Here is a 23,803-nt window from a genome sequence, read left to right on the forward strand (position 1 = left end):
GTATGCTGGAAATCAGGCATTGAGATGTTATCACCTAAGCATGGGAAAGTTATAATAATGACATAGTTTACAAATTATAAATACATTATTAGCTTTATTATTTTTTCTGTTTCTATAATTTTCCAAATTCTAAATTTATAACTTTATTACTCAGTTAAAAATGGGAATAGACTAGGTGTACTTTATGTTAATTACACAGTCTCAGAGACCTTTACTGAATGCATGCTTCCCATCTTTTCTATTTAATTTCTGTGGGAGAACTTCTGTTAAACAATCACAGGTAGGGCTAAGAATATAGTTCAGCAGTGTAGTGCCTGCTTAGCAGCATGATGTCTTGAGTTCTATTCCTGGTACAAAAATAAAGAAAAAAAATTGGAAGTATAACTGTCATTCAGTATACCAAGTAAAAAGTCCTTTTTAAAAGAAGTGTGTTACATTTAGTTATTGCATGGCTTGCAAGTGTTCAGTTTTGAAAATAGTGCACATCAGATTCAAACCCGGTGAAATAGGAAACTACTTCTAGTAAAGAGTAATATAGTATGGTTACCTCCCAAGGGACTTTTATCCTCATGCACAATGTGACTGTTCATTTTATATTTGCCTATGTATGTACAACTCCAGGCTTTGTGTGAGATTTCTTTGGTTTTGCTTTATTTTTATCTATGGACTTAAGTTTTTCTGTGTGTGGTAAGATGAGATGAGCATTTCTTCTCCCACATGCAAGAATTCACTTTTAGATTCAGAAAAGTTTAAGAATGAACTGGCCTTAATTCTGTCACAGAGCCTTAGTAATGATTGAAAAAAGATATACATGATAGTAAAATTCTAACTAGTCAGTTTAAAGAGAAAATTTCTAATCCTTCCTAAATTTTGCTGCTGCTTGTAATTTCTATGGTATAGGAAATAACATAAATTAGCTGACATTTTATTTTTTCAAAAAAGGAGTCATATTTCTTGTACTTCAAAATATAGATTGATCATCTTTTTTGTATCAGTACCTACAAATCTTCTTTTATGATTGTGGTTGCCTAAGATAGTTCACCCTGCTGCTGAGTATGTGTTTCTAGCTTTTGGCAGAGGTATCCATTGTTCTTTTGATAGTTGAAGTGGTAAATGGATGGTTTCTAAATCATTAATTTTGTTTAGCAACATTCTTTATGGAAAAATGTGCTATGTATTGTAAATAATAGGAAAGATATAAACAATTAGAATTGTGTATAGTCTCATCAACCAGTTAAGATACAGCAGCATTCTAGTATGTTTGGCCTTGCGTGCAGGTACACCTTGTTGAATTCCCACTGTTAACAGTTTTAAACCTGGCTTTTCCCAGTTTGTTTTCTTGTGTCTTGTGAAGTTCTTAGTGTAATTCTTAATATTTATATAATATTCTGGTAATAATTTGACTATAATATAAAATTTAGTTAATTCCTATTTCTTATTTTAGCTGGACCTCCATACACACTGTATTTTGGTATTAAATTCTATGCTGAAGATCCATGTAAACTGAAAGAAGAAATAACCAGGTACAGTGTTAACTGTTTTTGAACAGATACATGTACGGTATGTGTAAAATACTTTATTGAAAATGAACTAAAATTGTGGTCGACTGTTCAGATGTGTGTCTCCCTGAATTTTGGCTTTTATCTCCTGTGAGGATTAAGTTTATACTAGCATTTCATGAGGCAGATTGGAATCTGATGAAAGATGTGTTTGAAAAATGGCATGAACCTAGGTGACAGGATGGTAGATTTTGTATCTGCTCTGATGGGCTGTTCTGTATCATTACTGTTAAGCATTTTACTTTTGTAGTCATATAAAATAGTCATTTGAATTGCCTGAAAGAAGGGTCTTTCAATGCTAGTTTGCTTATGTAAATATGTAAGTTGAAGAACCACTTATTTCCCTTTAATTACTTGTAAGTAAAATATCAGCCATTCAGATGTTTCATTTGTCTCTTCAAGAAATGATAAGATAATTACTTTTGGTGTTAAGAAGGGTAATATAAGTTCAGTGTTTTAATGTATTACTTTGCTTTGGACACCAAATATTTTATTTCACTAAAAACAAAATATGTAATCAATATTGATCAGGTTGTAAGAATAATTCATGTCAACATTTGAAAGTGGCTTATAAAGAGCAGATAGTGTTTGAACTTTTCCCTGGTTGGTGAACTGACTACATGTGGTAGCAAAAGCAAAAGCATTTTCCTTAAATTAAGTGATCAGTTTTCAGCAAAACTTTTATCATGGGCTCAAATATAGCCTAATGCGTTACTTTAAAATTATATCTTTGATAAGTAAGTAAGGCAGCCTGTGGTTTTGTTTCTGTTCCATCCTTTTGTCATTCTTCTTAGACTTTCTTTTATATTGTGCACATCAGAATGAGAAGAGATAAGGCATCACACCTTTTCCATTCCATGCTGAAGGACAGGCCTCATGTTTTCAGAACCATGTGGATCTCTGCGTTCAACTCTTTCATTGTCACAATGTGACTGCTTTGGAAAACGAGATTTTCTCAGAGCAAAGCACACCTGTCTGGAAGAAAGGCCATTGGGTGTTTCCTTTTTTTTTTTTTTTTAATAATTTAGTTATAAACAATGCTGCAATGAAGCTTCTTGTGCCCATATATAATCATACTAGATTTAGCATTCAAAATAACATGGTACTTAGGGAAAAAAGATGAGAGATCAGTGAGATACACAAGAAGATAAAGTTTCTGATTACAAAAACTAATATAGGAAAAAACCCCCAAATTAATATAGGATCATAGTCACTTGAAGTTCCTGCCCTGTATTCTAGAATGTTTTCTGAAATAAAGGAAGCTGAAGGATTCTAAGGTTATATATTCTAACCCCCTACCTTTGACATAACAGACAATTACTTTTTAAGCGTTTTTTAGAGAGAAAATCTTACAGCCTTCAAAAGTAGTAAGATGGTCAATTGGAAATAAGTAATACCTGAAGCTTTTATTATTACTACTAGCTTTTCTTTCTAGGTCTATTCAGAATAAATCTATAACCTCTCATCATTAGTCCTTTAAGTATTTGTGTCCTCATACGACCTGCTAAATTTCTTTTCAATTCTACTCAAATATTTTGATATCATTCTGTCTGTTGTATTATTTATACCTCTGTATCCTATGCAGGTCCAATGTCTTTTAATACACACATTGGTTAAGGTGACAGGCTTTAGAATGAGACACCTGAGGTTTACAGCCTTGCTCTGTCACTCTCCAGCTGAATAGTTCTGAGATCACATAACCTTTTAAAAATCTCAGTTTTCTCATCTATATAATGGAATTATAATATTTTTTCAAAAAGATGCCTGGGGGCATATATAACACCTCCAGAGTATCTACCATAATGCAAAAAGTCCAAGTGTTTCATAGATGGCAAGTGTGAAAAATGGAGGAAATAAATTGCAAAAAATTTAAATACACAAATATAAAAACATAAAATGACAAAAATGGAAAATATAAATATTTTCCTTTTTATAGGAAATCAAAAGCAGGAAAAGACCATCGTGGAGCCCTGAGATGGGTCTTCCAGGTTGAAGCCAGAACTTTCTGGGAGTAGATGTTCATTTAACTATGAATCATCATAGCACTGCCCTCTAGCCTACATTCTGGAATTTGCATGTCAAGACTGCATTCACTCACTTTTCATTCCGGAACTATGCAGATCACTGTGTTCCCTGTGCAGACTGAAAAAAGACCCAGTAGGGGTCAGGAAGAGGCCCAGTTTCAGTGCACCTGAAGAGAGAATCTGTCAGCTGCCCTGCAGATATCCCTACCTATGATGCCAGTGGCATTTTGCTGAACTTTTATGCATCTAACAACTCTTTCTATAAAAGAAAATGTTATTTCCAAATGACTCTTCCATGACTTTTTAAAAACTTCTATAAAGAGGTACTATATTTGATGTTTTTAGTTTTTGTGATGTGTTACAACATTTTGTTGGACATTGACATCAAGTCCACTTGTCACTGTTTCCTTCTTTTTGTAAACCATAATCTCTCCTGTGTGAAGATGGCTTGATTTAGCTTCTTTAGTAGTTGAGTGACGTCCATCATATATGTACTTTGTGAGTTGTTGTCTCCTTTTGGTAAGTTAATTGTTTTTATGTACCCCAGAGCAGAGGTGAGGGTCACAGAACCTTATGGACACAAAAGATGTTTGTGAACTTTAAAGTGCTGTGCAAAGGCATGGGTCATCAACAACTTGTTCATCCCTGGTTTCAGTTCAGCTTCTTTGGAAAACTGTGGGGTCAGTATTTCATTTGTGTTGTGCTGATCGTAGTGTTGTTTTAAATTGGAAAGGGTGGATGATCACAAGGTTCTCCCCCATTCTCATGACTGAGTTTGGGAGACAGTGTGTGCATCAATATATTAATCTCCTTAAAGGAACCAGATTTTGCTTTATGAAGACTCTGTTTTGCACCATAATCTGTTTTAGAAACTTCCTTGTTAAACAAATCACCTTAACTTAGCAACATAACTAGGGTCACATTAGAATTTATTGTCCAAATGCTGACATTTTAAAGAATGATGAACAAGAGTTGTTTATAATCTTATCTCTATAATAGGTTTAAATTACTTGCAGCTGTCCTAGGCAAACTGGATATAGGCTCATCCTAATTAAAATGAGAGGTAGGCAAAGATGCAGTCATTCATAGCTTTATTTTATTTTTTTATTCATAGCTTTAATTAGAATGCCACAGAAGAAATGATCCAACAACTTGCATTCCATTTTGTGCATAAAACAGACACAATAAATTACATGTAGCTTAGGAGGGTAATACAGGAGGATGCTGAGTTTGAGGCTAGCCTGGACTATGCAGAAAGATTGTCTCAAAAACAGCAAAATTGTGACTTTATCATAAATTTGTCTTATTTGAATCAAATAGAGTAGCACAAGTAGTTAGATTTTTAATTAAGACCAGTATGCTTGTATTATTCAGTTTCTTAAGAATTTCTGGAAATTTAAAAGATGGACAGCTTAGGACAGTTAGAAGAAATGCCCTTTTTCTCCTCATTATTTCTCAAAAATTGCTAATCAGTTTTTTTAAAATTTCCATTTAGTTTCTGTTCATCTGTATACCCATCTATAAAATCAACTTTTATGAGCACTAGCCTGGGTTGAGCTCTAGAAATGCCACTGGGACATGGTTACTGTTACTTTGTATCTGCATGTCTTTGTGTGTTACAGATCTGTTTTTGTTTTTCTATTTCACTTCCCTTTTGTCTTCAGAGCCCGTGCTTGCCAGATTAGGTGTTTCTGTTTTTGTGCTTTGTCAGGGTTTTGATTATCTAATGAAATGATATAAAACTCTTAATAGAGGAAGATAAATAGCACCTGTGGCCCATTTCTTAAGGAACTGAATTTAAGGGCAGTCAAAGATTCTGCAGAGATGGAGGCTGTAGCAAACAAGTTTTATATCTTGGTAATCAGTGTCTTTTAGTTTATAAACTTTTGTACTTAAATTCTAATATTATTTTACTCTTGTTTTTCCATCTAGAGTAGCACAGACTATCATTGAAAAATGGATTTTGATATATCGGGTGAGCAGTCAGGGATTGGAAAGTGTTAAGTAGGGTTGGAAAAATAAGTACAAGTTAGGGAGCGAAGGTGATCCTGGGTCTGTGGCAAGAGATCCGCACCATGAAGGAAGTAGAGATCTTACCAGTTATCTTAGAGCTTTATCCTGCAGGCCCAGGGAAGTTTTAAAAAATATTTTTAATCAAAAAGTGGCACGATCCTTTTTACTGCCCGAATCCTGTTTACATCCTAGGAAGATCAGAAGGAAGGTAAGTATGGATGACGGCAGGCTGGTTGAAAGGCTTTGGAAGTCTGAGGAACAGTGACCCAGCCTGGGGGATGATGAGAAGTGCATTGCTTTCCGAACATGTGTTTGGTGATGCAGGGCGGATGCTAGGATTGGCCAGAGAACACCCCCCGGTTTCCTTGACATGGACAATTGAGAATAGTACTGTAGAACTGTTCCCTGAAATGGACAGTGGGGAAATATGGGGCACTGGGCAGGTTAAAGGTCTGTGGTTGCAATTACAGTTAGTATCAGTCTGTTGGCAGTAATCGGTGTGCCATCTCACATTTGGATTCCCTTACTGAGGACATTGGTTGTGGGTAGCTGGAAAAGTGTTATTTATCATAGCAAATTTTTATAATTAATTTCTTGCTTTTCTCTACTCTTCCCACTGACTTCAAGAATCACATTGCAAAGGGAGTGAAATCACAAAAAGCCTGAAGTGTGAACATGAGTGTACATGTGCATGTGTGTGAGTGATAGGTGAGACCACGGTGCTGATGATTCATTGTGTTGGTTCAAATTTCTGTCCCCTTTCAGCCCACTGAAAGACTGAAAGGAAAAGAAAGACGGAAAAAGTAAAAACAAAAAGCTAGTCAAAGTTCCCTAATATTCTGCTTGAGGGAGTTATAAAATCAGATTGCTTGGATTCTAGTTCTGGATCTATTTAAACTATTTACCAGATCTTGGACAAGTTATTTTATCCCTCCAGATCTATCAGTTTCCTTATCTGCAGAACAGAGGTAATATTATCCACCTCATTTCTAAAGTTTTGCCTAAGTGGTTGTATGTAAAATATTTAAGATGAGTTACAATGTTTACAATGTTTAGAACAGTTCTTGGTGCTATAATTATAACAGATTTTCTTTTGGCAACATGGAATGAGCAAGGTTGCAGATAATGAGCAGGGTCTTAATAAGTGGGAGGATTGACAAAATTATCCTACAATAATCTTTTTGTCTGTACACATAATTTTGGGCCTTGTAGATGACACCTGTGATATAGGTGGGGTCCTTGTGATTTGTTCCTCGCAGTAAGAACATTCTGTAGTTGCAGGGGCAACAGTGGAAATAGCCAGAACTTTAGATTCAGCTGTGACATCCCCTGGGAGGTGGGTATGGACTCTTCCATTCTCACATGCAATGAGAGGAGCTGTTGTAGTGAGTGGCAGAGCTGGGATGCAGGTCAGGCTGTCTGCTTTGAGAGGCTGAACTTTGCAGCCACAAGTCTGCATTGTATCAGTGTGGGGCTTCAGATAGTCTTGCCCCCCTTCACACAGCAACCCCTCACAGAAGGCTGAAGTGTGGCTCTATTTCCACCCCTGTTCGTTAGTGTTGACCTTGCTGATCAGGGCCTGAAAGTTCAAATTTGAGTACTGTAAGAGATTGTTAATCTCTCTTCTCCATTTCTCTTTTAGATATCAGTTTTTCTTGCAGGTGAAGCAGGACGTCCTTCAGGGCCGGCTGCCCTGCTCTGTCAACATTGCTGCTCAGCTGGGAGCGTATGCTGTCCAGTGTAGGTTCCACTTAAGTATTTGCTTTATAAATACCTGCAGACAGCACTCATAATTGTCTTTGTGTGTAAGTTTATTTTATCAAATGACATTTTTATAAGGAGGAGAAAAGTGAATCCCATCACAATTCCCATTTTTAACCAGTGTCCTAAAAGAAGAAGTAAAAATAGAGCCAATTATGTTTGCCTTGTAGTAGATTGTGTGACAATTTAGTGGCAGCATAGCATTGATTCTCAAGTAGGTGAAGGGTCTAAAAATCTCTCCCCTGGAGCTTAGTGATTCTATACCCTGCTGCCCCTTCCAGCCTGTTTATGTCTCAGAGATGGCATTGCTTCTGGGCCGCTACAGTGCCGACTCCACACGGTCCGGTGCCAACACTGAGTTAAGTGCGGCACAGTGCACACCACCAGCTCTTCACATCAATATGGTGGCCCTGTGGGGTGGCTCTGGTTGTTTTGTCTTTCTGGAGACTCTGGCTGAGATTATTTCTACTAATAATTATTGAGGACATTTTATAAATCAAGCGAGGTTTGAGGGAAATGAGATAGCATGGTCTTTGCCTTTTTCCTACCTGTAGAAGCAAAATTATATATATATATATATATATATATATATATATAAAATCCTAGGAAAAGTGTCAAGTGGATGTTCTGGGTTGGGAGTTGGAAGGTAGATTAATACAGGGTCAAAAGTTTTATTTGAGTAATATAGTGAGCTTTCTGGTTTCATTTTGTTTCTTTTATAAACTCTAATCAGGTTTTACAGTATTGGATTCTTCCCATGACCATTACTGTGGTCATGGATGTTTAGAATCACACACTCGCTGTGTCATTGTCAAAGAGGAGTTGTTGGGGTCAACTTCAGTATTTCTGTTATGTACTCTAACTTCTGTCTGCAACATTTTATTTCATGTAAACTGCTAAGAATGATTGAAATGAAAATAATGATAATTAGAGTCTTTGGGAAAGCAGAAATAAAGAATTTATATTTTGTTAAGACTGTTTATATCATCCTTATATATTCAGAGTTACAATAGTAAAATTATTCAAGAATTTCATAAATTTGTTAATAAAGCATTTGAAGATATTTTATTCCTGTATTTTAAAATACTTCCTTAAAATAGAATAAAATTACAATTTTTCTTTTCCTCAGCGGAACTTGGAGATTACGACCCATATAAGCACACTGCGGGATACGTGTCAGAATACCGGTTTGTTCCTGATCAGAAGGAGGAACTTGAAGAAGCCATAGAAAGGATCCACAAAACTCTAATGTAGGAGTCCAGCCTGCTGTGGCATCATCAGTCATCATTCTAGGCTCTTGACAGTCAAGCAGAGTTTCTAGAACAATCATTTCTTCACCAGTGTCTTAAATATTCCACTTGTCTTTTCCTTCTGTGGTTGTTTACTGGGTATCACACTAAAATGCCCTTTGAAAACTCGAGCAATTTGGGAAAAGTGTAAAGGGAAAAGTAACTTAAAACCACCATATTTTTCTGAATCTTCTGTATATATAATTTGTTTTGTATGGATTTATGTGCTATGATTTTGTATAAGTGAGAGTAGTCTATAAGTATACTATGTTTTGCAATCTTTTTTTCAGTCACTTGTATCCTGTGAAAAAAATGTAAAAGTATACATATTATTTTTAGCTATTAAAAATAACCATACGTGCCTTAATGTATTTTAGGCTTGCCCTGTAGTAAGTGTATAAATCTTCACAATTAGAAACAGAGTCTATTCAGGCTACAGCAACCCGTCTAACAATCACAGTGACACTGATGTGGTGCTTCAGAGAGCATTATGTTAACACCACACGCACTTCTGAGAATTGACCTGCTCTCCTAGTAGGATTTTCAACTAATAGCCCAGAACCTTGAAGTTATAATTTAATTATAGTTATTTTGGTTAAATCTTCTGTACTGACTAACTTTGCTTTCTTGCATGTTATGTAGCATTCCCCCTTGAATATACTTGGTTTCAGATCTATTATAGTTAAGGGGAAAAATGTAGAATTAATCTTCTTGACAGGAATGTTTGCCTAAAGGATCTGAAGGAGATGCAGAAGTCGGCTGCTGAATGGCAATCAGAGAAACCAGGCTCTCGGTCTTGCATTAGCATGCAGTAGAATGCTCTCCAGCCTGATTATAGAGTCCTTCATTTTAAGGTTTTGCTGAAGTGGATGCTAAGAGACTGCTGGTTATAATGTTACAAAAGGCAGTGTGTTTGGCACATCCTGAGAATACTAATTCTGCTAAGAGTTTCAAAGTACAGTTGTATTCTAAAATTACTCTGGGGCTTTAGGTAGAGACCCTCTTCTGTGCTTTGTGTGATAGTGTGGTCAGTGTGACTTTTTTTTAAACTAGGAATAAAATCATATCAAAGTTTGGTAGCTTTCTTGCTAATTTGTGATGAGTATTCTTCATGCATTTTACAAGTAATCTATATTGCTGACTTTTCAGTATGCCATGACTGAACAAGGGAATGCCTCAGAGCAAGATTTCTTAATTTATAGAAATTTATAGTTCTTTTTGTTAACCATTAAAATCTACCCCATCCCTCAGTTCATTTCTGGCAGATGTACCCCATTATTAGGAATGAATACTTTATTCTATATATTATAACCAGTGAAGATTTTTATACTATTAAGAAAACAAAAGGCACTATTACAAAGTGTGTATGTTACTAACACATTTCCAAACTGCACTTGGAGATGTTGATGTGAACCCAGTTGGGTGTTGCGGGCCTTGTTCTGTTGTCTGCCCACCACTGTGCTGGCTTCTTTTTCCTGATGCAGAGCTACTAGTGCATGGACACTTTGCTCTCTGCGAAGTGCACACTTTTTAATTTGAGTGCTTATGTCCTCAATTGGGTGGCGGGGGGGCTTTTGAAACTGAAAAGTTAGGGCATTGAGGATAGAATATAATGAGCAAGGATAGATTTGGTGACTGAAATTAACTTAATGTGAGCATTACCTTGGAGTACAAAATTTTGTCACCAAGAAGAGAAAGGCCTTCTTGAGATACAAAGCCTAGTTTTACATGAGTGCAAAGGACTATTTGTTGTCCACTGAAGATAATGAAGATAGTTTATATCCCCCATAAGTGCAGAGCTATGTGTAAAGCAAGACTCTTTGTCTTTATTCTGGGTATAGGGGTCAGGCTCCTTCTGAAGCTGAGCTGAATTACTTGAGGACTGCCAAATCCCTGGAGATGTATGGCGTTGACCTCCATCCCGTCTATGTGAGTAACATTTAATTAACACAAAATATTTTAAGCTGATGACATTTTTCTTAAAAAGTCACTGAAACTCCCAAAGGAAAGCTGCATTCCCTTTTCTTAGTAAGGAGATGATGCTTTTTCATGTGTGTTTTTTGAGCACAAAGCAGCTCTTGCATGGATTAAGCCTTAATGAGCTTTGCATATAAGTCTGTGATTGTGTTTCCATGTGTAGAAAACAATTAACTGGGCTTGAAAACACAATCTGGATAACAGCTCCAAAGGGCTTAGCTAAATGTCAAAACAATGTAGAATTGGTTTATAATGGATTGCATTAGACAGAAAACAGGAAAAATTTCCAAAAATAGTTTTTTATGGATGAAAAATGTAAGGTAGCTTGCCAGCTAGAGCAGACATTAGGCAACAGTCCAGGTGCAGCGATAGGTAGTTCTGTGCTGGACATGCAGGTTCAGTCAGTAGAAGAGTTACCACCACCTACCAGTATCACTACAATAGAAGTATTTTTGCAGATTTTCTTCGGTTGCTGATGAATCTTGCCAAATATAGTCAATGAACAGTTACTTTGGATCTGCTCTTGAGTGTCTGGATCCAGGTCTTAACCTTTGAGTCATTTTTCTTAGGCTACCAATTGATTATTCTGTGCCAGTGACACTGTGATGCCATTGCTTTCGATTTTCTAAGAATGTTAACAATAGTCACATTTAATTATTTGAGAAAATGAGCCAACTGGCCTATGCCTTTTAGGAAATGAATTACTAGAGTGTATATAGATATTTTGCCAGTTGAATCAAGGGACTCAGTTTTTAAGGAATGCTGATACAACTTTCTCTAATGTGAATGACGCACTTGTGCATTCACTTTGTAATATGTCTTCTGTGCATCAGGCTTTTCTGAATCAAGAAACAATAGGATACTAGTTTGGAGAATTAGAATCATCCCTATAAATGTAGCTGTGAAAGTTTCAGATTTGGGGGAAATAGTAGGCCCCAAGGATATAGATTCCAATCTCATTAAGTGATTAGGTGCTTCTTAGTACTACCCATGAAGAAACCACTAAACCAGTGGTTCTCAAGTCTTGGCTACCTAGGTAGATCACTTGAAATCCTTGTGTGTTTCTGATTCCCAGACCTGTTCAGGAGTCTCTGATTTAACTGGTTTCAGTAGCACTCAGTTATTCTGTAATTTTAAGTTGCTTAGGTGATTCCAGTTAACATGCAGCTAGAGTTAAGCTAAGTGCCATTGTTTAAGCAACTTTGAATGAATCAATCCGTGGCCAAATTGTTAATCCAGGTACCTCTCAATGAATTTAAGTTGCAAATGTGAATTAACATTAGCAAGACAAATTCTCTCGAGAATGTTGGAAAAAATAAGCATAACGTTAGCTACAATCATGGCTTGTCTAGCTTTTTATGCAAATTTTTTAAAAAACTAAATCCCATGTTGTTACAACAAATTACTGTATGCTTGTCGGACTAATTATAGATTTATAAACGGCTTTTATGTGAATAAATTCATGGATTTAGGCATATGTTTGTTTTTTCAGGGAGAAAACAAGTCTGAATATTTTTTAGGACTAACTCCAGTTGGCGTTGTTGTCTATAAGAATAAAAAACAAGTGGGGAAATATTTCTGGTAGGTATAACTGGAGAACAGAACTGGTATTACGTTATGCCCTGTAAGTATTAGATTTTATGGCGCTCTTGTGTCAGTGAAGGGGTTAAGGAAAAGAAAACATACATTTTCAACAGTGAGTGAAATTGGGTGTGCGTATTCCCCCAGTGCACCTTAGTATATATTTTCTCGGTAAATTTCAGTGGTGCTGTGATTCTGGACTCCCTTGTCTGTGAAAACTGTAGTAGACTCTTCTGCCCGCTCCAGTATAGGCTCAGAACTGCCCTAATTTTTAATTAACTCTATCTGGGGAAGGATTGGAGGGATTGGGAAGCCTGTGACTCTGTTTATGTCTGGAAGGTTAGCACTATGAGAATGGGGATTCCAAGCTTTTTTGTGCACTGAGTGAAGAAACACTGGAGAAGGAGAATATGTCCAGGGAACTAACTAGTCACAGCAGAAGTATTAAAAACAGCCTATATTAACCCACCTTTTTTCACTGAGTACTTCTCCTGAATTTCTAACGGACTAATTTTAAAGAACAGTGCTGTCTACTTTGTTTTCTAGGCCTCGAATTACGAAGGTTCATTTCAAGGAAACTCAGTTTGAACTCAGAGTACTGGGGAAAGATGTAAGTTTTTGTGAGCACTTAACCAAAGTGTTCTTTTCTGCTCCATTATAGCTTAAAGACATTGTAATAAAGCTATCATGTTTTCTTCAGCTGCAGCCTCAAGGAACTGGGGTAATTAATCCATGTGCACAAATTCTCAAGGAAGGGAAAGGGAAATGAGTACAAAAGAATGAAATAGTAATGGGAAAATGTCATTTTGGTTTAAGCAAAGAAAAGCAAAACCTTGATAGCCCAGAGGAGAGAACAGGAAGTGATTATTGTTATTACTGTGATTTGGTTTTCAGCACTGTCTGTGAAGGTAGGATTTAGAGACTGAAAGGTGTAGCTACCTTACTGCAAAAACATGTCCTAATTTTGCTATAAACTTAAACAACCCGTTCGAGGTTATGCTTTTGCTGTTTCCTTTTTTTTTTGGTCTTTTTCCTTTTTATTGGTACCAGGGATTGAACTCACGACTGGCGCTTATGCTGCTGAGCTAAATCCCCAGCCCCTGCTGTTTCCTTTTTGAGCCTGATAGAATAAATGAAATTCTGGACCCTTTCAAAGGAGAATGAATGCTAAAATGCTGGGCAGCCCCGCTTCTTGGCAGCAGCTCGGAAGCGAGCACAGTATTTGTCAGAGCCTGACTGTGTCTTCAAGCCTTGACAGGCAGCTTTCAGGAAACTGGTTAGAAAAGGCAAAGACGTGAATGCTTCCTTTTGATCTACCTGTGAAAGTAATGCTACCTTAAAGTGCTATTAGAATAATTCTTACAGGGTAAATTAGTGAAAATATGATGTAGGAGAATCAGTTCTTTTTCTTTCGATGCTAACTTTATGTGAACAAGAACTAAATATGAATGGAATTTAATTGACTTTCTTGGTGTTATAAAGGCTTAAGTACATATCAGTGCTTATATGTCCACATGTGGAGATACACTATTTGATAGAGTACCTTACAGTAGGTACTCAGTACATATTGGTCAAATGACCAATGAAATGATTACTGAGAATATGTACTGCCAAATCAGAAGACTAGATACTGCTATTTGTTCTCCTTCTAGAAAAAAATCCCACCCTTAACTATAAAGCATGCTGCGTTTATTTGTAAAATTAAAATTGTGTTTTGAAATGAGTTTGAACTTGGAAAGGAAATTCCAGATTTTGAAGAAACAGAAGTGTAAGAAGTCTTAGCAGTTCTTAGTGCTATATATAGTCTGGAGAAAATTCACTGTGTTCTTCAATTCTTTATTAGACTTACCAGTCTAATAAAGAATCTTAAAAGATGTGCAGATGAAAGACTAAATTAAAATCATTTAAAAAGTAGGGTTCTGTAGTTTTTTCCTGTCTTTGAGTTCATATGATTTATGTAATAATGCAAGGAATAAAGTCTGTTAAACATATTGAAACTATTTCAAGTTTTTTTAAAAACAGAATATGATGATAAAATAAGATATTTCATAGAAGCATTACTGTTATTCAAAGCATGCTTTATCCTTGCCACTAAGTTGTTTTGGTGAGTGCTACACTTTGGTGAATGACTTTTGTGTTATTTTATAGTGCTTTCAAATGTATTCTGCTGTTTCCAGAAAAATACTTAGTAAAGTCAAAGCTAACCTGAATGTCTAGCTTCATAGACTTTTTTTAAATCATAAGACAAACACAGCACCAACAAAATTAATTATCTTTTTTTTTTTCTTTTTTCTTTTGGTACTGGGAACTGGACTCAGGACCTTGTGCTTGCCAGGAAGGTGCAGTGCCACTGAGCTATATGCTGGCTACATTTTGTTATTTTTTGATGGCAGTTGCATGATACAATCTGATTTCCTAGGGACTCTGGTCAGTCCTTGTGCCTCTCAGCTTTGAGAGGGAATGGATGTTTGGAGAAGCCAGAGGCATTGCACACTGCTAGGTCATTAAGCCTAGCAGCAGTGGTCTTTAGTAAGGTAACAAAACAGGTCACTGATTGTCCAGACTTGAATCAAAGGGATTTTTAAAATTGTTATTAATAGCACATTAACCCAAACATTCTGTTTCCTGAGTGCTCTTGCTTGCAGGGATTCTTTTTTTTTTCCCCTTCTCTACTAGAGCAACTCTGTAAGGCAGTGATTTACATAATTGTGGAATTAAGTTGATTATTATGGAGGCCCAACTGTAATCACAGATTGAATTAAAAAGCTCCTTAAAACCCATCACCTGGAACAGTAATCACATTGAACTTGAAAAATAGTTGAAATGCTTATTGTGCTGGTTTTTTGGTCTGCTGCTCCGGTCAAAGATACTTAACTCAATATGTTCAGTGATTTTAGCATAAACTTAGATTTTCATGCATTATTTAAACTTCCAAATAAGTATCATAGTTTAAATACACCTCATAGGAAATAAAACCTTTGGTATAAGGAGTTAGCCTGATGTTGGTAAAACATCTGGAAAATAGTCTTCTAAAAAGAAAACTGGTATCTCTAATTATCCTAAACTTCAGAAGTATCTATTAATATTTTGATATAACTGCTTTTAGATTTTGACCTATTAACATGAGTATATGATATGTGTATATGTGTAGATCATCTGGTGTATAGTTTTTTTTTGGTCTTTTTAGACAGGGTCTTTCTCTGCAGTTCAGGCTGCCTTGAGCTCACTTTGTAGCCCAGGCTGGTCTTGAACTTCCAATGATCCTCCTGCCTCAGCCTCCAGAGTGTTGGGATTACAGGCGTGAGCCACCACACCTGGCTCTGCTGTGTAGTTTTATGTGTGCTTTTAGACTTAGTATTGTATCATAAGAATTTTCCTTCCTTTATTATATTTATCCAGATGTGGCTCCTTGGTATTTAAGTTTTATTTTCTTGTTTTTATTTTTTTTCTTGCTGTGGCAGATACATTCTTGGCTTCCTATTTTCTGCTGTTTTGCTAAAAGAAGTGAAAACTCTTGAATTTTATATGCCTACTTCAGATCAGGCTACATTGACCAATTACTTAAAATTTTTAATTAAATGTTTGCAATGCACAGTGATTACATTCAGAAGCAAGAAGAGTGTAATTCCTAGCACTAACATGTCATGTGGTTACTTTTATGTGTCTTGAAACTAACTTTAGCTAAACCTGTTCAGGGTGACAGGATGTAGGACAGATAGGTTCCTGGCAGCTCTGGCTATGAGTAATTAGACCCACAAGACAGGAATTTTGGGCCTGCTTTGGGGTGAGTACACAGGAAGCAGAAGTAGCCAGGAATTGTCATTGTTTGTCAACAAGCCCAAGAGGCCTGCCTGAGTGAGCAGGGCATTCCTTTATATTTTCACTGGCACCATAGATTTAAATATGTATATATTAGAAACTCATTTCAAATTCACAGAGTGGTAAAACTTAAAATATTACAAAGAGCATGTTCATCCACTGTTACCCAGAGTTAGTTGCATTTTATTTAATTTTCTTAATATTCATGTTTTTCTCTCCTCTCACACATGACTCTTTTCTTAACAATGGGAAAATAAGCTACTTATGTCACAGATGATTTTAGTACATATTTCTCAAGAATATTTTCTGATGTAGCCACAATGCAGTCATCTTAATAAATTTATATTGATATTGATACACCAGTTTTGTTGATTGACCTAGTAATATCCTTTGTGGCATTTCTCTTCGGGAGTATAGAGTACAGTTAGACTCCTTTCATCTGGAACGTTTTCATAGCATTTCTTTGTTTTTTATGACATTGGTTTTATGATAAGGTTGTATCCTATCATTTTAAAACAAGAAACTTTCATTTTATATTTTTCTGCCATTTCTTTGTGATTGGGCTGACCTTATGTATCCCCAGCAATAAACCTGCATCAGGAAAGTTGTGTCTGTCGCAGGGTGTCACATCTGTAGGTACACGATGGCCAGTTGTCCCTGGCTGATTGTTAAGTTTGATCACCTGACGCTGGTGTTGCCTGGTTGGTTCACTCTGGTTTGGGTATTTTTTTCCCCTTGAAAGTAGGAAGTATAAATGGTGAGATATATACATTAAAACAACGAAAATACCTTTTTTCAGAATTCCTGTTAAAGATACCATTTACTGAGGATTTTTGTCTGATCCAATATTTTACTGTGAAAATTGCAAAATGCTGGTTTCCAGCTCTCCACTGCCCCTACATTCACTAGCCTTACACTCTAAGCAAGAGCCCCTTTTCTCTCCTTTTGATTTGTTAGTCTATTAGTGACACTTAGTAATCTTTGTTTTTCATTGGTTGGTATTACTGTGTCTACTATTTTGATGTCCAGATTGTCCTAGATGTGATCAGAAGGAGCCCCTTCACTACGGTTCCTTGTGCTCTTTGGTCCGGCCCCCATCATCCCATGGGTACTTTTTTTCCTTTTGGTATAAAATAATGTTTCAGGAGAATTTTATATCTACCCCACCACTGCCCTGGCACCAGTCATTTCCCGAAAGAGTCCTGGTTCCTTTCAGTGCTGTGTTCAAGAGTTGGTGCTTGGGCTGAGGATTTAGCTGAGCAGTTCAGGTGCTTGCCTGGTAAGTGTGAGGTGGTGAGTTTGATCCTGGGTAAAAAAAGAAAAAAAAAATCTGCTGTTGGCTGTGGTCGTTGTTCTGAGAGTACCTGGCTTCCTGATATTTTCATTTAGTTGAATCTATGCATACATAATACACATACAAGTGCATGTAAGCATACACATACTGGAAGCTATGCCTCTTCATATCCATGAGTTCTTCCTTCCCTTTCTTTCTTTCACTTTTTTATATCCCTTCTTTGTCTGTGAGAACCTTGGCTCTCTAAAACAGCAGTACATTTACTCATTTGCTCAGTTCTAACATTGATATTCTAAAATATCAAGTAGTTTCAAGAATTACTTTGGCCAAACCATGAAAATTGTTTGTAGTTTTCTCACTCACATACACTATCTTGCCAAGACAGGCTTGTGCTGTGTTCAAAATTTACTAGGATTGGCCCTCCCTCTCTTCATTCCTGTCTTCCTTCGTCATTGCTGTGGTTAGGTATTCACTTGAAATCTAATTAGGTTTATTTGTCTCAGTTCGTTTTCAGTATGTTTCCTTCTGCTTCACATTCTTACTTGTTTAATTGTATGTTTTGAGTATGTAGAAGATTATCATATTTCCCAAACTCAAAGCTATGCAAAAAGGCATAGTCAGAAGTTCCATTAGCTGCCATATTTCTTCAGGCCTGTTTCTTCCTCCTTTGTAGGCATTAAACTTAACTGTTTTCTGCTTCCTTCTTTTGTACTGATTCTTTTTCTTGCAAAAAATCACTCCATGAAGTGGGATTAAAAAAATACATTTAAATTTTTAAAATTGCATTAAGACAGACTGTCACTAACACCCCTCAAAATACCCCCCGGCCTGCTTTGAACACATGTATCCCATTATTGTTGCCACTTTCTGAGCAGTTCTGAAGTTCCCTTTCGCGAGTTTTTTTGAGGTATGATCAAAAATACAGCAAATGCTGCAGCCAAATGCCATTTAGAAGAAAGACAGATTTGTAACAAGATTACAGTGTGTCCTCATCCATCTTATGCACTGGACCTGACAGTGTCTGACTTCTAGTTCTTCCCCACAGTTAAAATGGCCACAAGAGGTAAATGTTTTCCATTGTTTCAGGATGTCAAGGCAGCTATGACAATGCAACCAAAGACACTCATGAAAGAGGATTTTCAGAACGGTTTCAGAAAGTAGGAAGACTGATGGGATAAATGTGTTCAAACTGAGGGGATATAGGGTGAGGGGAATTAATGGCAATGTGTCTTGTACTATGATAAAAGTTTTAAAACTTAACTGTTCACCGTATAGTTTGTCCACATCTTATATATCAGTTCATCGAGAGCTTTTCATTCTTTTGTACAGAGTATTCTGTTGGGTATCTGTCCCCTAACTTATCAACCAATTGCTTATGCCTAAATGCTTAGGTAGTTTTTATTATTTTGCACTTAAAAATTTCCCTTCATTTAGTAACTGTATGCATGTGTATTTCTGTATTTTTGGAGTGTTATCTGTGGGGCAAGTTCCTAGAAATGGGATTGTTTGGACAAAGGTAAGTGCATGTGTCGTGGTTTTGTTTGGTACGGCCATATCCACTGCCCTATTCCGTCACCTTCTATAGTTGTTGTACCATTTTGCACTTTCCCCACAGTACCTAAACATATTGGAATTACAGATTTCATACTTGACACAACTATTTCTAAGTGTGGTTTTCTTAATAATATTTGTTGATCCTGATACCACCTGACATTCCGTTTGGAATCTTTCAGATTCAGTGGGGAACTCCTGGACTTGTGATCAAATAACATGGTTTAAATCCAGAATTCCCACTCAGCTATCTAATTTTGGACAAATTATTGGACCATTTCACCTACTTTTCTTTTTAATCTGTAGCGTGAGGATGACAGCATTGTCATGTAGAGTTGTGAGACTGAGTATCCAGTCCAAAGTTGGACACGTGATAGGTACCCACCATCTCTCTTAGTTGGCACTGTCTTAGTCCATATCTCTTAGTTGGCACTGTCTTGGTGTTGCATCCCCAGAGCTGTGAAGTTGTGTACCACTGGGATTGGTGGATAGTTTGTCCCAGGCAGAAGGGAAGCCTAGGTCTTCCAGGCCCATGGCTTTTCCTCTGCCTCACTTGCTGGAGTATTCTGTTGAGTTTCTCTGTAATTAAAACAGAGGTCATTTGTTTAGAAATGATGAAAATTCTGTTATAAAAATCTTAAAGTAAGAATATCAGGTCCTAATAGATATTTCTTCATTGCAATAAGCTAAATGGTATTGTCATTATATTGTTTTTTAGCATTTCTAAAACTGAGAGTAAAATTATCATTAAAACAAAAATTCTATCAATATGCACATGTAAGAGAAACAAAGAGCAGATGAAGAAAATTTAAGAGTAAAAGCGATGTCACAAGTAAACCATCTGGACTTTTAGGTTTCCTTCTGTGAATTCCTTCAAACAGGAAGCAGAATAATCTAATTATAATGGTTTTGAAATTACACTGAAGTGAATTATTTGCTCAAATTAACTAGGAAATCCACCCAGTAATTTACCAGCTCGTGGCCAATTCGCAGTGTGCATTAGCACTTTAAAAAATTTGAGTCCTTAACCTGGTGCTCCTCCTGGTTTTTTGACCTTGCAACCCTTTTATGCCAATACTGTAAGAGCCATTCTTTGGGGAGCATTATGTAAAGATAAAGCTTGATCAAATAAGATAGTATATACTCAGTGTTTTAACATTTCCTTCTGACTTTCTGTTCCAAGTAATAATAAAACTGGTATATATTTTTTTTAATTGGAGCTCATGCTGTATTTGTTGGCCAGTTTTCAACTTAGGATATCTAGAAAAAGTAAAATGAAAAATTATGAGGAAAGCCATAAAACAAACACCATGCCTAATGTCTTATATATGAGTAAGTTTCAATTTTTAAAACTATAGTCATTCAACTTCAATAGATAAAAATTTTTCAAAATTTTATCACATCTCTTTTGTACTTCTTTCCAGCTGAAGAATAGTTTTTTTTTTTTTTCCCCCAGTTTCATCATGTGCCTTGTACTTTAGTGGTAATTACAAAGAAAGTTTGTTTAGAAACAATTAGGCTTCTGATTGTTTCTCTCTGTGTGTGTGAAGCAACAATTACCAAGAATGGTGTGTCGATCTGCCTCTGTCTATCTATCTATCATCTATCTCTCCTATAATTTGAATATTAAAAAAATATAAAATCTCACAGTAGTGTAGGCTGGTAATTGTCACACTTGTAATCTTCCCCCTTGTCTGTAGCCCTCCTCCATCTCAATGGAACACCAGTAGGAAGCCTCCTCACCACAGGTCTTTAAGTAGGTGTGTATGTAATGATTGCATCTTAACCATTGTTAGAAACACTGACCTCTTTTGCTCTTAAGTACTGACCTCAAAGCATACCTTGGTTTATTTCTGTTGACCTTGGATGTGATATAAGTGTCTAATAATAGGATTGAGAAGATGTTTGTGGCCATAATTCCCTGAAACCTGAAGAAGGCAGACTGTCAGGCCATGACTATTTTCCGGGACAGATGCACAGAGAAACCAGAAAGGACTGTGTGTGTCAGGGAGGGTCTTTTATCCAGAACAGCAGCTTGGGGGAGGCAGTACAGCTGGACTAAGGTGGCTCTGCTACTTGCCTTGTTAGTGAGCTCTTCAGTGATTCTGCCAAGAACCTCAGTACATATAGGAGCTAAGCAGGGTAGCTTTATTTCTTTAAGCTTGCTAGGAGAGATATGGCTAGAAGAGATGGGTAGAGGGTTTTAGAAACTTGTCAGTGTGGAAGGGGTTCTGCATCCTTGCAAATGAAAGAATTCAGGACATGAGCCTACTTTGTACAGAGGCCCAAAGCACAATTAAATACACGTGATATCTGAGTATACAAATGACTTAAGCTTGATTTGTTTATAAAATAAAAAGAAATATTTCAGACAGTTGGTAAGATAGAAAGAAATGGATTCAGACCATAGCTTTCCTTCTGGCATGAAATGACCAGTTATAAAAATGTGTGAGTAGACTTGCAAAAGCAAGCATCAGATATTTTAACATTAGCTCAGATTGAACTTCTTTAACGCAGCAGCTGCTCATCTTTGTATGAACGAGTGGAAATGCTCTAATTGCTCATTGCTATTTGGAAAAGGTTTAATAAGTAGGAAAGTGGTAGAAAAAAGACATTTGAAATCTCATCCAACTCATTCATGCCAGCAGTTCCTGTATGTGGCAAACGCACCCAGAATTTATTCAGAATACGTAGCTTCCATTTTAGTTACATTAACCCTCCTTTTGGTATTTGGATCTTTTTGCCAATAGTGGGATAAAAGATGGGCAGCTTGTTTTAAAGTCCTCTGTAAATGGAGAATGAGTTCATACTTGCATAGTAGAAATAATTAGGAGGCCTGTTGAGAGACTCTTTTGTTCTTTTAATAAACCTGAGAAAAACTCAATTCTGGCTGGATTTAAACAAGCCTTTTTATCATTTCATTATGTGATGGTAGTTAAAAAGTGTATTAAGAGTTAGATTCCCTGTGACTAGCTCTTTACTTGAAAAGTAAAAGAATGCAGGCATTAATGTGAAGAGTAAAATGAAAACCAGCCTAAGAGAAGTTTCAGATTTGGAGGAGATATTATTTTATTGTTAAGTCTGAATATCCTTTAATTTCTTTTCCATTTTTTGGGATTTGCAATATATGTAATTGAAAAAGTTTTTTGACATTATGATTTATATACTTAAAGTATACCTTACTAATAGATGTTTTTGCTAAATTGTGGAAGTCTCTGTGTCACAGAGATGTTGTCCAGGGCCCTGTTTCTGGTCGCTAGGAGTGCTCTGTGTGCTCCCTTCTGCTCAGACCCTCTGTGCTTGTGCTGAGGAAGCTGGTCTTGGGGCAGCCTACACAACTCCCTTTTGTTTTACAACTTACCTGACTATGCAGTCACAAACAAACTCATTTTAAAAGGAATGGTCTGTGTGTTTTATTTTAGGATAATTAAATGCCTTTAAAAACACTCTCCTTTTCTGATAAATATACTGGAAGCCTCTGGGGAAGGGGAATTGGGGACAGTTGTGAGAGGGAGATTGAATTGTCACTGTGAGCCCACCTGGGTAACTTTAGGCTTTTGAATATGCTCTATATTTTCCGAAAACAAAACTAGAAGAAAAAAGAAATTCTTGTCCAAGCGCTCCCATCTCCTGACAGGAGCCTGGGCTTTCCCACCCCACCCCCAAGAGATTTCTGCAGTCTCTTTTGTACCACCCACCAGCACTTCACCCCCACCCCCAGGTTCTTTTTCTATTAAGGAAAACACTTTCTAAATTCACTGACTTTGTTCTTTATCTCTAATTGTGTGATCCCTACCCCTTCTCACAGGAGTCACCAGAGAATTCTCTCCATGAAATGTGTAACCTCCTTTCAAACCCAGTTCGACCTTTCTGGGTCACTTGAGACTTCTGCTCTGTTGTCCAGCATCTGACACCATGCTCTCCTAGTTCATTTGGACTCCCTTGTGCTATCTTCCAGACCATCTTTCCTGTGATGCCACCATTAATATTCTGCACTGTCTTCCTGAGCTGTCTGTTCACTCTCCAGGGAGGTTGTCCCTCCATAAGATGTGACCTCTCCCCTGAGCCCCAATTGCCATCCTGCTTGGCGGTCAACGGCTATCTCAAAATCAACATATCCTAACCTGAACTTGTTGTCTATTTCTTACCATCCAGATTCCTAATTTTTTTCACTTACTATATTTTAACAGTTAGCATCCAAGTGAAAAGTCTGAAAATCCTAAGAAACCAAAATTTCTTGCTCTGCCTCTGAACGTTTTGGAATGGCTGCTACTCTTGCTCTGACACAAATATGTTGACTTTATTCCTATCACATCCTTTTGTTTCACAAATAAACTCCTAAGTTAAGCAGTATCATTCTATTTGGACTTGAGAGGAATTTCATGCATATAAATGTTTTGTCCTTGTTAAAAGTTGGGGACAGATCAATTCAGTTATTTCTCTGCACTGACAATTTTGTGTTTATGAGTCCATAGGAACCTCATTCCAGAGCCATTACTTGAGACTTGAGTTTGGTTTTTAAATTTGAAACTATAATAGCAATTTTATAACATCAAGAACTTTTGGTCTACTACTGTAGTGCTCATTGTATTTTGCTCATTTTTTAAATGTCACTTTCAAATAATATCTTATGATTAGGATTAATGTATCCTTAGTTTCTTATGCATTAAATATATTAGGATTAATGTATCCTTAGTTTCTTATGTATTAAATATATTAAAGAAAAGCGACTAGATTGAAATAATACCTAAAATTTAATGTATACCTATACTATAATTTTTTACATTTATCATATTAACTAGTTTAACTTACCCAATAGCAATGCAGAATGGAGAAACTCAGAATCAGAAATGTTGCTTAATTTGCCAAAATTTTACTGCAGTTCTGGTCACTCCCTGTGGTTTCTCCTGAGATTCTTTAAATTTGACCTGTGCA

The 23,803-nt window shown here is 36.6% G+C and overlaps 1 protein-coding gene across 5 annotated transcripts in view; it reads left to right on the plus strand.

The window, feature by feature from the left end:
* Window positions 1–23,803, plus strand: part of Epb41l4a (erythrocyte membrane protein band 4.1 like 4A) — a 226,651-nt gene that overhangs the window by 131,739 nt on the left and 71,109 nt on the right. For 4 of the 5 annotated variants that reach the window (XM_063245460.1, XM_063245459.1, XM_063245458.1 and 1 more), the window contains exons 4-9: window positions 1,445–1,523; window positions 7,239–7,336; window positions 8,487–8,607; window positions 10,488–10,575; window positions 12,116–12,204; window positions 12,751–12,814. In XM_063245460.1, coding sequence (XP_063101530.1) covers window positions 1,445–1,523; window positions 7,239–7,336; window positions 8,487–8,607; window positions 10,488–10,575; window positions 12,116–12,204; window positions 12,751–12,814 — 539 coding nt within the window. The remainder of the gene's footprint in view (window positions 1–1,444; window positions 1,524–7,238; window positions 7,337–8,486; window positions 8,608–10,487; window positions 10,576–12,115; window positions 12,205–12,750; window positions 12,815–23,803) is intronic. The other variant, XM_063245461.1, reaches the window with a different exon arrangement.

Source organism: Cavia porcellus, unplaced genomic scaffold, assembly GCF_034190915.1.
Source record: "Cavia porcellus strain 051 isolate PalLab524CR breed Dunkin Hartley unplaced genomic scaffold, mCavPor4.1 scaffold_2, whole genome shotgun sequence".
Lineage (NCBI taxonomy): Eukaryota > Metazoa > Chordata > Mammalia > Rodentia > Caviidae > Cavia > Cavia porcellus.